Here is a 15,322-nt window from a genome sequence, read left to right on the forward strand (position 1 = left end):
ATGCTGCTTCTAAAGCAACTTCCTACTTAGGCATCCTGGAAGCAGTGGATGATCAACCAAATACCTGGCTGTAATACTATGCTTAACTGTAACCCATATGGCAGACCTGGCTGGAGTTCCTGGCTCCTGGCTTTGTCACTGCCCAGGCCTAACTACTGCATTCATGTGGGGAGTGAATCAGTGGATGGAATCTGTATCTCTCTCTTTCTCCTCCCCCTGTCATTATTCTCTTTTAAATACATCTTTGAAAAAAAAAAGTTGGAAACTTGGAAATGACAGAGGTATCAGGGAGGCATATGCAGTGATGAGAGCAGATCTAAAAAATAATCCCAAAGTACATCAACTTTTCAGTCATCAGGGAAGGATATCTTCCAAAGATGACTAAGGAAGAAGTAAGAAGAGTGGGAAGAAGAGGCAGGGATGAGAATGGGAGGAGAATGTCAAATGTGCTGCCAATGAATTCAAGGAAAATAGGTTTCAAGAGAAAGTGTATGGCATCAAATTATAGCCAACAATAGTTAGGTTAGATAGGAACAGTGTTAGAAATTGGCCTGTGCCACCTCTACTAAATCATAACCTCCAGGGGACAAAGCTTAAATTCTCAATACATTTCTCTGTGATTCTAAGGTAGTGGATATTAGTAACCAGCTCTGCTAAGAAATGATCTGAACTCCATTTAAAATAAGAATCAAAACACATTTACCAGAAAGGAAACCTATAACCTTAGTTTCAAGGGAATAAGAGACATGAATTGAGGTTGCAAGCGGTTAGGAAGTGAATGGGTATTAAAGAAACTACGAATGATAAGAAAATACAGACAATCTGTCAGGAAATCTGGTTCTGAGAGAATGTGATAACCATAGAGGGGAAGGAAGATCAGGGGAGAAGCGGTATCAAAGCAAGGATTTTTCTTTAAGGGTGGGAGACACTTGAGCATTTAAATGCTAATGTGAACAAGACAGTAAAAAGGTTTTAAGAACCAAAAGAAAGGGGGTGCAATCAATTGAAGCAAGTCCCCAAAGAGGAAAGAAGAGATGCCTGAGAAAACATGTAGCAATTAAATTAGTCCAAGATGTGAGGAAGATCAGCACGATACAATGAAAGGAAAGTGGAAATGATGGATGCCTTCCAGCTGAGTGGATGAAAATCCAGCAATCAGATTGCTTCTATTGTCTCTGTGCTTCAAGGGAGGTAAGATGGTCTGCTAAGAATGAAAGGGTGAAATGAGGTTTTGAGAAGGAAAAGAAGATACTAAGCAAAGAATAAGAAGGAGACCTAAGCTGAGGTTGTACTGCTTAGGTCAGGATATAGTTTGGATGCCCACTTCCCATACCGCTACACTGGTTTTGATCCAGCTTCCTGCTGACTCACATCCTGGGACACAGTTAACAACAATCCAAGTACTTGAAGCCCTATCACCCTACAGAAAAACCTGGATATAATTCCAGGTCTCTGGTTTTTGACCTAGCACAGCTCGAGTTCTTGTGGGCATTTACCAAAAAAAATTGCCTATAAAAGATGTGGGCATCCTCCACTGTTGGTGGCAGTGTAGCCTAGTGCAGCCACTATGGGGGCAGTATGGAGTGTGCTCAGACAACTAAACATTGATCTACTGCATAACCCAGCTATTCCACTCCTGGGAATATACCTAAATGAAGTGAAATCTGCCAATGAGAAAGCGACCTGCAACCCTATATTTATAGCAGCTAAATCTACAATAGCAAAAAAATGAAAACAATTCAGAAGTCCATCAAAAGAGGAATGCATAAAAAACTGTGGTACATCTACTCTATGGAATGCTATATAGTCATTAAAAAAATGGTACCAATTCAATATGGAGATCATTATCAGTGAAATAAGCCAGTGTCAAAAGGACAAATATCACATGCTCTCTGATATAAGACAAACTCCATGCAAAATATAAAATAAATAGATATATAGATAAACAAGTATACACAGGTATTGTCATAGATTGAATATAATGGAGACTAGTATACTGGGAAGTGAAGATACATTGCTCTATACATTTCCAGTCCAAAATAAAAGAAGGATTTCCAATGAAACAGTCAAACACACTTTGACAGTACGATACTAGGTTTTTTATCTTTGCTTTTACCCACAATGTCATGACACAATTAAACAACAGAAAGTTAAACTTTTAACTGTATATACTACTTGCAACTGTTACACCACTGTTTGGACTATACTACTGTGATAATTGGAGGGAAAATGTTGAGAAGGGAAAATAGAAAAGGAGGAAGAGGGAGGGAAGGAAGAAAAAAGTCCCTTTACCAACAACACTGTATCTTGAAAAATAATAAAAATAAATAAATGCCTATCAACAAATGAATGGATAATCCAATAGCTACTGCTATAAATGTAGTGGAATACTATTAAGTAATAAAAAGGAAATGGTCTACAGACACTTGTAAAAATAGGGTGAATCTTAAACTGATAACAATACTAAAAGAAATCAGATCCCTAACAATGACACCTATGACAAAAACCTATATGATTAAATTATGCAGAGTTTCACAGAGATGAAACTAATCTACAAGTACAGTGACAGAAAGCCACTGGTTGTCTCAGCACAAGGGACAATGGAAGAAAAGGGGCAAGCATTACAATGGTGAATAAGTGGACCTGGCATGGTAGCATAGTGGCTAAAGTCTTCACCTTGCATGCACTAGGATCCCATACGGGTGCTGGTTTGTATCCCAGCTGCTCAACTTCCCTTCTAGCTCCGTGCTTGTGGCCCAAGGCCCATGACAATGGAGGTCCAAGGCCTTGGAATCCTGTACCCACAATGTGGGAGACCAGGAGAAGGCTTCTGGTTCCTGGCTCCAAACTGACTTAGCTCCAGCTGTTACAGCTGCTTGGTGAGTAAACCAGTGGATAGAAGATCTTTCTGTCTCTCCTTCTCTCTGTAAATCTTCCTTTCCAATAAAAACAAATAAATAAAAACAAAAAAGACAACTACGTAAACTTTTGAAGGTGATGGTTGTTTTTATATTCATTGTGGAAATGGATTCATGGTCTTTACATATGTTGTCACTTAACCAATAGTACACTCCAAATACATGCATTTTCTTGCATCACATGTTGTTAAATAAGACCAATAGCAGACATTGCTGTGTGGGAGCTTTTTTCAGAGCAGTTAAAAGGAAGAAAGAAAATTGAAAACATTCCGGTGAATATATCTTAAAAAAAAATAATGATTCAAAATCTAAAATTGCCAGCAAGAAATTTTGACAGAAGGAAATTGATCAAACAAAAATAAAGTAAAATGAATTAAAGGAAAAATAGGAGTAGGAAGAATAAATGAATGAGAAAACTTAGTGGATAGGACACTGTAGCTTTATGATGGTAATTAAAAATTTCAGATGCAAATTAAATCTGGATAAAAAGAATCAAGTTACAGGACCCAGCCCAGTAACTTAGCAGCTGAAGTCCTTGTCTTGAATGCTCCAGGATCCCATATGGGTACCAGTTCTAGTCCTGGAAGTCCCACTTCCATTCCAGCTCCCTACTTGTAGGCAGGGAAAGCAGCTGAGGACAGCCCAAAGCTTTGGACCCTGCACCCGCGTGGAAGCCTGGGAGGTGGCTCCTGGCTTTGGATCGGCTCAGCTCTAGTCATTGCAGCCACTTGCAGAGTGAATGATCGGACAGAAGATCTTTCTTTCTGTCTCCCTTCCTCTCTGTATATCTATATATCTGATTTTTTCAATAAAATCAATACATCTTTAAAAAAATTACAATCTTATGACAAAGTTATCCCATATAAGTGCCAATTTGAATCTCAGCTGTTTGTTTTACTTCCCATTCAGCTTCCTGTTAATTTCCTTGGAAAAGCGGTGAACATCACCCAGTTGCTTAGACCCCTGCACCAACGTGGGAGAACAGGAAGAAACTCCTGGCTCCTGGTTCTGGCCTTGCCCAGCCAATGGATAAAGAGCTCTGCCTCTCCCTCTGTAATTGTGCCTTTCAAATAAGTAGCATAAATCTTTTTTTTTTTAAAAAAAAAGGTTATCCATTTGTAAACTGCTGTTTGCCTAGTGAGATTTTCCTCATAAATTTTTTGTAATGCATCAATGATTTCATCATTCTTCTATCAACAGCATAAATGTAAAGCTTGGTTTTGCCTCCATTTTAGCAGAATTCATATTCTAATAACATGTTTTATCCTATTTGTGCCTCAAAATACATTTGTTTGTACATCTTATAAAAACTTCTTCTTAGTTTGAAGGAAAACATTTCAAAAAACATTGAGTAGTTTTCTCATAATGTTCATTTTTACATCAACTTTGTGAAATCCCATAGTAGTCCCCCCTCTCCAAATTTTTGCTATTACACTTCCCTCTTCCAAACTTTCTCTGGCTAAGTTTACTTCAGCCATTGGAAAGTTGGCTGACAAGTCATCTCTAGGAAGTTTACCCTCATTTTCCTGGGAGACGTTAGGTGCTTCTTCTTACATACTATAATTGGTTGTTTTTATTTCTCTCTTTTCCTGTACTAATATTCTTGAGGGTAGAGATGACTTCTTCTGCACTTATGTGTCCCAAATGCCTTAGCAAAGTACCTCACATGCAATAAACACTCACTATACGATGGCTGGATAGGTGGATATCATCTCCCTACTGGCAACTGCAAGGCTATGAAGATTTATACAATAAACAATCTCATTCTTCAGTGGGATTCTGTCATCTGGCAGAGTGACATGCAGCTCTACAAGTATCCAACATACAAAAGACTAATCCACTTGAACCACTGTGCATTCAACTGTGAGAATTGTTCTCACAGGTAAATCCTACAGATAACAGAGAAAATTCAGAATAGGCAGATTTGAATGTTGAATCACTGGCATTTACTGAATTCAAAACTACAAAATAATGTTTTAAATCCATTAAGCTGTTCCACCTTACCTCACTGTGTCTGATTTTATAGCATATTTTAGTTACACTCTATACACTACTCAGATCAAATGGCTTTCATAATCTCAGAATATTTGACTTGCTCAGTTTGTCACTGTTCCTCAATGTCTGACATTTTAGTGTTTTATAGTTTAAACATCTATGTTCAATCCAAATAAAGAGAAATAATGTTGAAGTTAAAATGCCAAAAATCAGAGAATACTTTTATATAATATGTATGGTAGGAAAATGTAACAATCTTTAAATGAAAAAAAAAATACTAAGGTTGTAAAGATAATTTCTGGCTTATTTCTTATGAATTTTCCTTTGAAAGGCAGACATGATAAAATTACTAAGAAATTATGAAAATCAGAAAAAAGTTAGCCCAAATGAATTTAGAAGTACTGATCTATGCTACAGTGGATGAATACACTCAAGCGGGTTTCCTCCCAAGATTTTTGTAATAATTGTAAAATAATAAATATCCTCTTTTCTAAATTATCGTTTCCAATAGTAAATAACACCACAAAGTATTAAAAATAAGCTTTGTATCTTAAATTTTAAACTTCATTGAAAAAAATCTTGGTTCCCTACAGCATATCACTATGTGTTTCAGATAAATCAACTAGTAACACATTGAGCTGTGAGCAACTATCACTCATTCCAGTAGTTTCTCTTTTTTAGGCCCACTGAACAATTAATTATATTTTTAATTTACTTTAAAATAAGTTAATATTGAGAAACATGAGACAACACCATTACTATCCAATTCCCAAACCATCAATATCTTATTTTGAGTCACAATGACCTTGTGTGTAATGCATTGCAATTCCGATAATATTTCTTAAACCAGTTCACTGGCTTTTTAACAAGGGGAAAGATTATTACAAATTCCATTGAAAAACAGCCTAAATGAAATAGAACAGTCCAGAGAACAGAGTCAAGAAATGCTCAATTTAAAGATCATGGAAACCATCAATTTTAGAAAAGAATGCTGTAATTCAACACTCAGTGGCCTACTGCTGTCCATATTTGGCATATGCTGTAAGTTCACAAAACTAAGCACACTGTCTTACAGCAAACAGTCAATTCAAACCACACCATATGATGTTTTAAATCATTTGCATTTACCTTAATTTTTATTTCTAAGACAAGGTTCTACCAAGAGAAAACTTACTTTCATTTATATAATATATATATTGGATATTGGTACGTTTTTGTTAATCAAATTCATAAGAAGGATCCTTTGCTGATTTTATTAATTCTATATTAACAATGAAAAATATTCCATTTGAAGAAATTATCTCATTTCTTAAAGAAATAAACCTCCCTCTTTATTACAAAAAAAAAAAAAAAAAGGTAATCATCACTTAAGATTTAACAAATTTAAAAGAAAGAAAAGTATCTCAGTTACTTTTTCCTAAATGTTTTGGATTAAAGTTTTGGTTATCCAAGAACACATAATACATACAATACGAAAATATAGTGATTCAATGTTCGGAGTTAAATAATGTCAACTATCTGGGACAACTCAATCCCAGAAGCCCTAAAGATTCTAACTAGCAAAAACATCTTTAGTATGGACAAGATGAATTTTCCTCAAGTTAGCCAAACAACTGATCATGTGTGAAACAGAAAGTAAATTAGAAGAAAAAAAATAACATTATAATAAGAAAATGGTTATAAACCATTATAACAAAAAATGGCAGTTGACAACAAAAATGACAAAGTACAAAATACAATAGATCAAAATATACAAAATCTGATGATACACACTGAAACATCATCTATAGATGAAAGAACATGGTATCTGGGATTTCCTTCCACACAACCCAAGGCTAGGCAGGACCAGACAGAGGAGACAGGAGTAGGAGTTCGGCCATACGTAAAATGTTGGTTAAAACAGTGCCCTTACAGCACCTAGGCTGATTCCCAAGCCTAGCTCCCAATTTCAGCTTTCTGCCAAGGACACTACTGCAGTAGACCTAGATTACTTCCTAATCTCTGGCTCTATCCTGCCCAACTATTGTAGGCATTTGGGAAGTGAATAAGATGAAAGTATTCTCTGTCAACTTTTCCTCCCCAACAAAGAAAAATAATAATTTAAAAGGGATGATGGGTAAGTGAGACAAACTTGATCACGCATTTTGATTATGGAAAACAGATGATGAAAGGAAATTTATCAAAGCATTCTCTTAAAAAAGAATTATAAGCATTAAATATCCTTTAATATTATAATAAGGTTATAAGCTGGTATGTAATGCCAAAAGGCCTTCGTTCCCCATCTTGCAAGATTATCCCTATAGAATGACATGCATTATACCTTCCCATATCTCTGTTATCTCCTGTCTCCCAAACTTCCCCTTTCCCTCTTAATGTCTATGTATTTTTTCTTTCTTTTCCTCCCTCTGAAATTTGGAGATCCCCAAAGTCCTTGTTTGTTCAAACTATGGTCAGTTGCAAGGCCTTACCAACATCCATTTGCTGATATCTTCAATGTGCCATTTTTACCCCATCTCTCAGGAGTACCAAATGTTTAAGTTTTGTTATTGTTTTGTTTTAGATTTATTTATTTGTCTGAAAGGCAGAGTTACAGAGAAGGAGAATAAGTGACAAGGCCTGGCCTAGTAGCCCAGTGGCTGAAGTCCTCATGTTGCATACACTGGAATCCCACATGGGCTGCTCCACTTCCCATCCAGCTCCCTGCTTATGGCCTGGGAAAGCAACAGAGGATGGCCCAAAGCTTTAGGACCCTACACCTGAGTGGGAGACCCAGAAGAAGCTCCTGGCCCCTGGCTTCGGACAAGCTCAGCTCTGGTCATTGTGGCTACTGGGTGAGTGAACCAGCGATTGGGAGATCTTTCTCTTTCTCTCCTTCTCCCTCTAAATATGCCTTCCCAATAAAAATAAATAAATCTTAAAGAGAGAGGGGGTAGGGAAGAAAGAGAAAGAGAGAGAGAAAAGAACAGAAAGCGAAAGAATCTTGCACCTGTTGGTTCACTCCACAAATGGCCACAACAGCCAAGGCTGGTACAGAATGAAGCCAGGAGCCTAGAACTCCACTGGGTTTTAGAGGCCTAATCACTCATGCTGCCTTCTGCTGCTTTACATTAGCACAGAGCCAGTCTGAAAGTGGGACAGTCAGAACTAGAACTGGTATTCATACTAGATGCTGGCTGCAGCTTAGCTAGCCGAGTGCACAGCACTGCCCCTACCCCCACCCCCCAAAACTAACTTTCTTTCTTTTCCTTTCTTTTCTTTTTTTTTCTTTTCTTTTCTTTCCTTTTCTTTTTTCTTTCTTTCTTTCTTTCTTTCTTTCTTTCTTTCTTTCTTTCTTTCTTTCTTTCTTTCTTTCTTTCTTTCTTTCTTTCTTTCTCTCTCTCTCTTTCTTTCTTTCTTTCTTTCTTTCTTTCTATTTATTTGTATTGGAAAGGCAGACGTACAGAGAGAAGGAGACACAGAGAAGAAGATCTTCTGTCCAATGATTCACTCCCCCAAGTGACTGCAACAGCTGGCACTGCGCCAATCCGAAGCCAGGAACCAGGAACTCTTTTTCCAGGTCTCCCCTGTTGGTTCAGGGTCCCAAGGCTTTGGGCCATCCTCGACTGCTTTACCAGGCCACAAGCAGGGAGCTGGATGGGAAGTGGAGCTGCCGGGATTAAAACCAGCACCCATATAGGATCCTGGTGCATTCAAGGTGAGGACCTTAACCATTATGCTATCGCGCCGGGCCCAAAAAACCTATTGCTAATGTTTTACATTATATGTACCATTTTGATAAATAAAAGATCCCTCAAATTCTACTACATCTTCTCTCTCTCTCTCTCTCTTTTAACCTACTTTATCTGACAGAGGAGGGCAATGAGGAAAGACTAAGAGAAATCTTTTGTCTTCTGAATTACTCCAGAAATGGCAGCAATAACTGTACTGGTCCAAGCTGAAATTGGGATCCTGACACGCCACCTGTGTATCTTCATGTGGGTGGCAGGAGTCTAGTACATAGGCTACCGTCTGCTGCTTTCCTAAGTGCATCAGTAGGGAGCTGTAGAGGATGTAGAGCAGCCACAACTTGAACATGGCATGTTGGCATCACAAATCTGTGGCTTAACCCACTGCACCTCAGTACCAGCTCCTACTACGTACGGCCTCTCCCTAGGATTTTCAACTTTGCTTAAAGTAGATTTCCTACTACTATATTAAATTCAACAATATTACATCCAAAATGTAATTCATAATCTTTCTCTATATATCCCTGCCAAAAGCAGTAGCTTTCCTATGACACTCCTAATTCTGCTAATGGTACTGAGTCATCCAGGTCTCAAATTCCCCCCCCTTTAAACTCCTGGGCTCTATCTTTCCTCACATCTTTTCAATTCCATGCTTTCCTATGTCTCAGTTACAAACCGTCTTTAGTTCTTACTATCTCGTACTTGGGACTATCATCAGGCATCCTTACTTTCCTTCTTCTGGTCTCACCCAATTCCAATACAGCACATTAAGTTGGCAGATGAAAATTACCAAAAACAATCTCTAATTATTTCAGTGCCCATACTCAAAAATCCTTAATGACGCTCCTCTGTGAGTTAACTCAATCTAAATCCCCTAATCACGTAGCCATTTATATCACCTAAGCCCCAGCCACACTGGACTCTATGCTTTCTTATCTATTCCTCAAAAAGGTATCCTTTTCCTCCTGATAACTCCTACAGCTAACGGAGGTTCCATTTCCTCGGCCATATACCGACTATTTAAGAGGATGAGCCATGTATTAATATTTCCCCCCCCTCAGAAAATAACACATTAAACAATGTTTGTAAAGGAAGAAAAGAAAGACTTCAGAATAAAACCAAATTGCACAGAGCTAGCATTGCAACTCTCTTTCCTACAGATAACAGTCTTTTCAAAATGAGCACATAAGATAAAGTGCATTTATTACCTGTGATTACATTTATATCTGGGTACTCTTTTTCACACAAACCAACAGCTTTGCTATCCCTCTCAAAAGCCTCTCGAAGTTCTTTCTTGACTGCTGCCGAACCACATAACCGATACAGGCCTACTACCTAGAAATAAAATTATGGCCACATTATGGTGAACTTGACAATATAAATATGTAACAATATAGCAAGTCACATAAACTAGGCAAGCAATATCTTCTAATGGCATTTAGTTAAAATATACCTCAAATCACTTTCAAAAATTTACTATAAACTGAGATACAGTGATAGATTTAAAGAAAACATGACACCATTTACAATGAAACTGATTTCTATGAAGCTATCTTAAGCAAAAATACAAAACCTCATCTTTCATTCTCTATACTGAATCAATATTTCCAAGCCCCAAGAATGAGTCCCTTCACATCTTTTCCTCTAGACTGAACTAATACAGCACAGCAATTAAACATGAGTTTTGGGGGTCAAAAAGTCCCATTCTGTCACTCCTTCTTCGGTGAATTTGGGCAAGTTATTTAATCTCTTTAAACCTCAACTTCTGTTCCATATAACAAACACACACTTGCAAATAAGATTCCAATATACAATTTGTATAAAGCTTTCTAGGAAAAAGAAAAACAGATTCTTAGGAAGAAATAAAAGCATTTGTATGGCTATTTCTCAAATTAATTGATTATAAAGTGATGAAAGAAATTTCATTAAAACATATACTAAAACAAACAAAAAGCCTCAGTTCAAATTCCCATAGGGTACACAGACATTGTTCACCCCACCAAGATTTATTTTTTAAATACTATTAATTCCTACAGGTTCTAAAATATTAAGAAGTTCACTACAGGGCCCAGCAGTGTGACCTAGCGGCTAAAGTCCTCGCCTTGAACGCGCCGGAATAACATATGGGTGCCGGTTCTAGTCCCGGCTGCTCCACTTCTCATCCAGCTCCCTGCTTATGGCCTGGGAAAGCAGTCGAGGACAGCCCAAAGCCTTGGGACCCTGCACCCACGTGGAAGACCCAGAAGAGGTTCCTGGTTCCCGGCTTCGGATTGGCACAGCACCGGCCGTTGCAGTCACTTGGGAAGTGAATCATCAGACAGAAGATCTTCCTCTCTGTCTCTCCTCCTCTCTGTATATCTGACTTTCCAATGAATAAAATAAATCTTTAAAAAAAAGAAGAAGAAGTTCACTACAAACTCAAAGAGGAAATCAGCATCTCTGTAAACAGAAAAAAACCTGATCACACTACCAGAACTGTTTTAAAGAATAAAATTTCAACAGAGTTAAGGATAGTAAGTGGCTGCCATCTGCACTTTCCCACCAAAGACCTTTTACAGTTAGGAAGTTAAAGCAGTGTGAATTGAGTGGGGTTTTGGAAAAAGGATTTCCAGACAAAACTAAAGTAAGAGCAATCCTTCAAGGATTTGAATAACAGACATCATAAAGTGATATAAACGTCTTAGAGTAAGGAGTGTGCAGATGATATATCCAGCTTTATCTATCAATCATTCAATGCACCAGAAGAAGTAAGATTCAATCTAGAAAAATGATAACGAAGGACTTAGAGAAATGTCATCCAAAGTTATTTAAGATGCTAAGCTGTAAATATTAACAAAAAGACAGTTAAAGGATCTTAAAACTGTTGCTAAGATATGGTATTGTTCAAGGTACTGGAACATTTAAAAAGGATCAACCTATTAAGGGAAATCAACTAAGATGAAAATTCAAATTGCCTATTTTAGCCACATTCCTGACACATTCCCATTAAGAACATATGTTATATTCTTATATGTATATAATCTCAAGAAAGGCATCGTAAAAAGGCAGGTGAACCAAAAAATAAAACTAGAATATTCAATAGAATATTCAATAGAATAAAGGAAATGCTACCAGAATGAAAGAAACTAATTTGGTTATAACCCTTATGATACATGTACATTTAAGTGTCATTAAAATCATGATAGGACATATCTCCTCAAACCTGAAACAGATTAAACCTAGAACAAATTAAAGGATTATTATTTCTTTTATTTTATAAGCTTTAATTAGTGGACCATTATATCTCAAAAATATGAAATTACAAATAAATTATTAAAGGCAATTAAAAAATCTAATACACTTATTTAAAGGAAAGGATATTTTAGGATGTGACTAACTTCAAATGCTGAATTTTATTCTCTCAATGCCTCAGAGAATCTCTACTGCACTGTTAAACATGTTTTCTTGGTACTTACAGTAAATGATAAAAGTCTTTACACAAGCTTCTGTTTATAAATATTTCAGAAAACATTCTATGTAAAAGTACAGTGCAATTGAGTTTCATATTTTAATACTCAACTATTAAAGTTTCATAATTGGTTTTAAATTCTAATTTCTGAAGTCTACACTACCTAATAAAATGGAAGAAAAATTGAGAACGTCAAGAAAAGTAACTGACCAAAAACAGAATTGGAAAAGAAAGCCCTGTTCTCATACGAACAACAAAAACCAGAGATGAACTCACGTATTTGAGTTAGAAAAGGTTCAAAACATGAAATTTGTTCCTTCTGTATAATTGTTTTAAGTTAAAAAGAAGTTTCAAAATTTTAGCCGCCTTACAGAGATTAACTGACTTGCCCAATTTCACACAGTTAAGTAACACTGAGGAAAAACTAAAATTCAGGTCTTTTGCATTTTAATGAAAATGACACTAAATTATGCAGGTTTTTAAAATTCAAAAGAGTATTATTGTAAATACAGAAATCACATTTCACCTTCTGCCATATATACTCTCCTCTCTTGTCTTCTAAGCCCAATTCTGGTAGAATCAAAGGATAACTAATTCAAAAATATGATTTTAAGGATAACACATTTTATAAACAAATCTAATAATTTTACCTTAGAATAACATCCCAGAGTCAATTGTCATAGAACATGTACTCACACTATGTACATATATTAAAGCAAATAAAGGAAGCAATGATCTACCAACTGGCTAACATGTGTATATTTTGTTATAAATAATACTAGATTTCCTTTTTGTTTTAACAGGATGCCACTGCCTTTTAAGAAAAATGAGATATGTCCTTATCTTAGTAGGATTTCTCCTCTTACTGCACATTATTCCACAATAAAGAGACAGACAAGCATATGCCTTCCAATGAGTGGGACTGAGAGTAGGAGTGAAGCAGGGTTAGAGAGTTCACTATTGCAACTTTCTCCCATTGGAATGTCAAACCATGCAGAAACATTTCTTATATGAATTTGTCTTTGCCTGTGTTATCAGCTCAGGCTTATCCCAGGAATGCTAGCATAAAGCAACACTGATCTTATGAGACCCATGCGGCTCTGTGTCAAAACATTCACTGTGCAACCATACAGCATGTTCTCGGTCACTGACAACACAGGTGAAGGTGTCAATTATAACCAGACAGCAGTGGCATAAAAATAAAGATTAATGAAGAAATGTCCAAATCACTTTTTTTTAACTTTATCTTGAATTACTTTACCAAGACTCACAATGAATTAATTAATGAAGAAGTTAGTAAAGCAACAGAATAAAGCAATACCTGACAGCCCCTCTTTTCAATTTCCATGATACATTTCTGTATCAGAAGTGGCACCATCAGTCCTACATTTTCTTTTTCCACAACTTTGCGAATATCAACACCAAATATTACTGATTCTCGGTTCTGATCCAGTCCATGAAGAGAATTATCCCATTGTTCCATAAGAGTCACTTTCACATAAATAAGACCTCTAGGTTCCAATTTAACTGCCAATTGATGTGTCTTTGTCACTCTGAATAAGGTGGGCAGGACAACAGTTCCATGGCAACACACTCGGTTTCTTCTTGGAGTAGGTTCCCAACTAAATACCACTAGTTTCAAATGCTGTGCATTTTCAATTTCTATGTTGAAAGTGTGATCCATGTCCAAAAATGTTGTTCGACATGTGAGTAAAGCTGTCCTTGCCTTGTTCACTGAATCTACCTGAATTGCACAAAAGACATCTTTCGAGTCTACCCGGGGTGGTTTTAAATCCTCAGCACCATAGAAATGCACACTCATGAGGCCAGATATATACTGCGAACACTTAGGCTGATCAGAAAAACTGTAATGCCGAAAAGCATCAATGTCTATTTCATTTTTGTTACAAGCAGTTGGAATTATTTCTCTTCCTTTTCCAAATTTGTTTTCAGAGCCATGCTTGCTAGATTTAGTTACAAGTTCAGGTGAGTCTCCATCACTGAGATAACCACTTTTGCAGGAATACTTAGAACTCACAACGCTTTTCTTCTGGTAGCTGTGCTGAGAAGTTACACTGGTATCAAGATGGTACCGGCTTATAACATTTCTCTTTGCAACTGTGGTTGTATTCCCAGCAGGCAGAATAACAGTATGATGAATTTCTTGACAGTTACATTTAGACAAAGAAGGAGTATTATCTGGACTATTCACATAATTCAAGGTTCCCCGAACACTCAGTTTTCGGCTAAATTCTGGCAATTTTTTCATCTTCATAGAAAGTTTCCTCACAGTCCGTGGAGATTTTATTTTATCTGGTAAAGACCAATTAATTGAACTGCTTTTCTTTACAGGGCTAGGGCTTGGAGAAGATGGTTCTGTAATTCCCAATTCAGTCCTATTTGTAGCAGCTAGGATACCAGGACCTTAAAAGAAAAAGAAAGAAAAGGATGATATTATAAAGTTATATGCTTTGATTTCTACTTTTATTCCTACTTTATAAACCACTGACTAAACAGGCTCTCAAACATAAAAAAAAAAAAATACATTATCTTGTTTCATTTCAATGAAGAGATTAAATACTCAGGTCAATTTCCATTTACCCCTTCAAGAACAATAGCACAGGGGCTGGCATTGTGGTACAATGGGTTGGTCTGCTGCCAATGAAGCCAGCATCCTATACAAGCGCTGGTTTGAGTCCCAGCTGCTCCATTTCCAATCCATCTCCCTGAGGATGTTCCTGGGAAAGCAGTGGGAGATGGCCTAAGTGCTTGAACCTCTATCACCCATATGGGAAACAGGATGAAGTTCGATTCCGGCTTCAGCCTAGCCCAGCTCTGGCCACTGTAGCCATTTGGTGAGTGAACCAGCGGGAGGATGTCCCACTCTCCCCCTCAACACTGTCTTTCAAATAATAAATCCTAAAAAAAAAAAAAATTCATTAAGGTCCTACATTCTGCTTAATGTTGAAAGAAGTAGCTTCTTCTCCATCTGCTATTCTGAAAATCTCCATGACAAGTACAAGTTCCTTTTAAATCTTTCCCATAAGAACCCACTTCAGTGAGTGTGATATTTTATTTCTTTAACAGCGTGTGTCAAAGGAAACTAAGAAAACTTCTCTGCATTAATACATTTATTTTAAACATAAATTCCTCCTTAGTAGCAGAATATTTACTCTATATTTACAATCCTCTAAAACTAAATGCTATCAAAGCAGTGCTGGTTTTAAAAAAAAACA

The 15,322-nt window shown here is 36.8% G+C and overlaps 1 protein-coding gene across 1 annotated transcript in view; it reads right to left on the minus strand.

Annotated features, from left to right (window-relative positions):
- Positions 1–15,322, minus strand: part of SYDE2 (synapse defective Rho GTPase homolog 2) — a 46,908-nt gene that overhangs the window by 13,594 nt on the left and 17,992 nt on the right. The window contains exons 3-4 of the mRNA XM_040987240.1: positions 13,408–14,510; positions 9,847–9,973 (exon numbers count right to left, since the gene is read on the minus strand). Coding sequence (XP_040843174.1) covers positions 9,847–9,973; positions 13,408–14,510 — 1,230 coding nt within the window. The remainder of the gene's footprint in view (positions 1–9,846; positions 9,974–13,407; positions 14,511–15,322) is intronic.

The sequence above is a fragment of the Ochotona curzoniae genome, unplaced genomic scaffold (genome assembly GCF_017591425.1).
Source record: "Ochotona curzoniae isolate NIBS_2020 unplaced genomic scaffold, NIBS_Ocur_1.0 contig_4612, whole genome shotgun sequence".
In the NCBI taxonomy this organism is placed as follows: Eukaryota; Metazoa; Chordata; class Mammalia; order Lagomorpha; family Ochotonidae; genus Ochotona; species Ochotona curzoniae.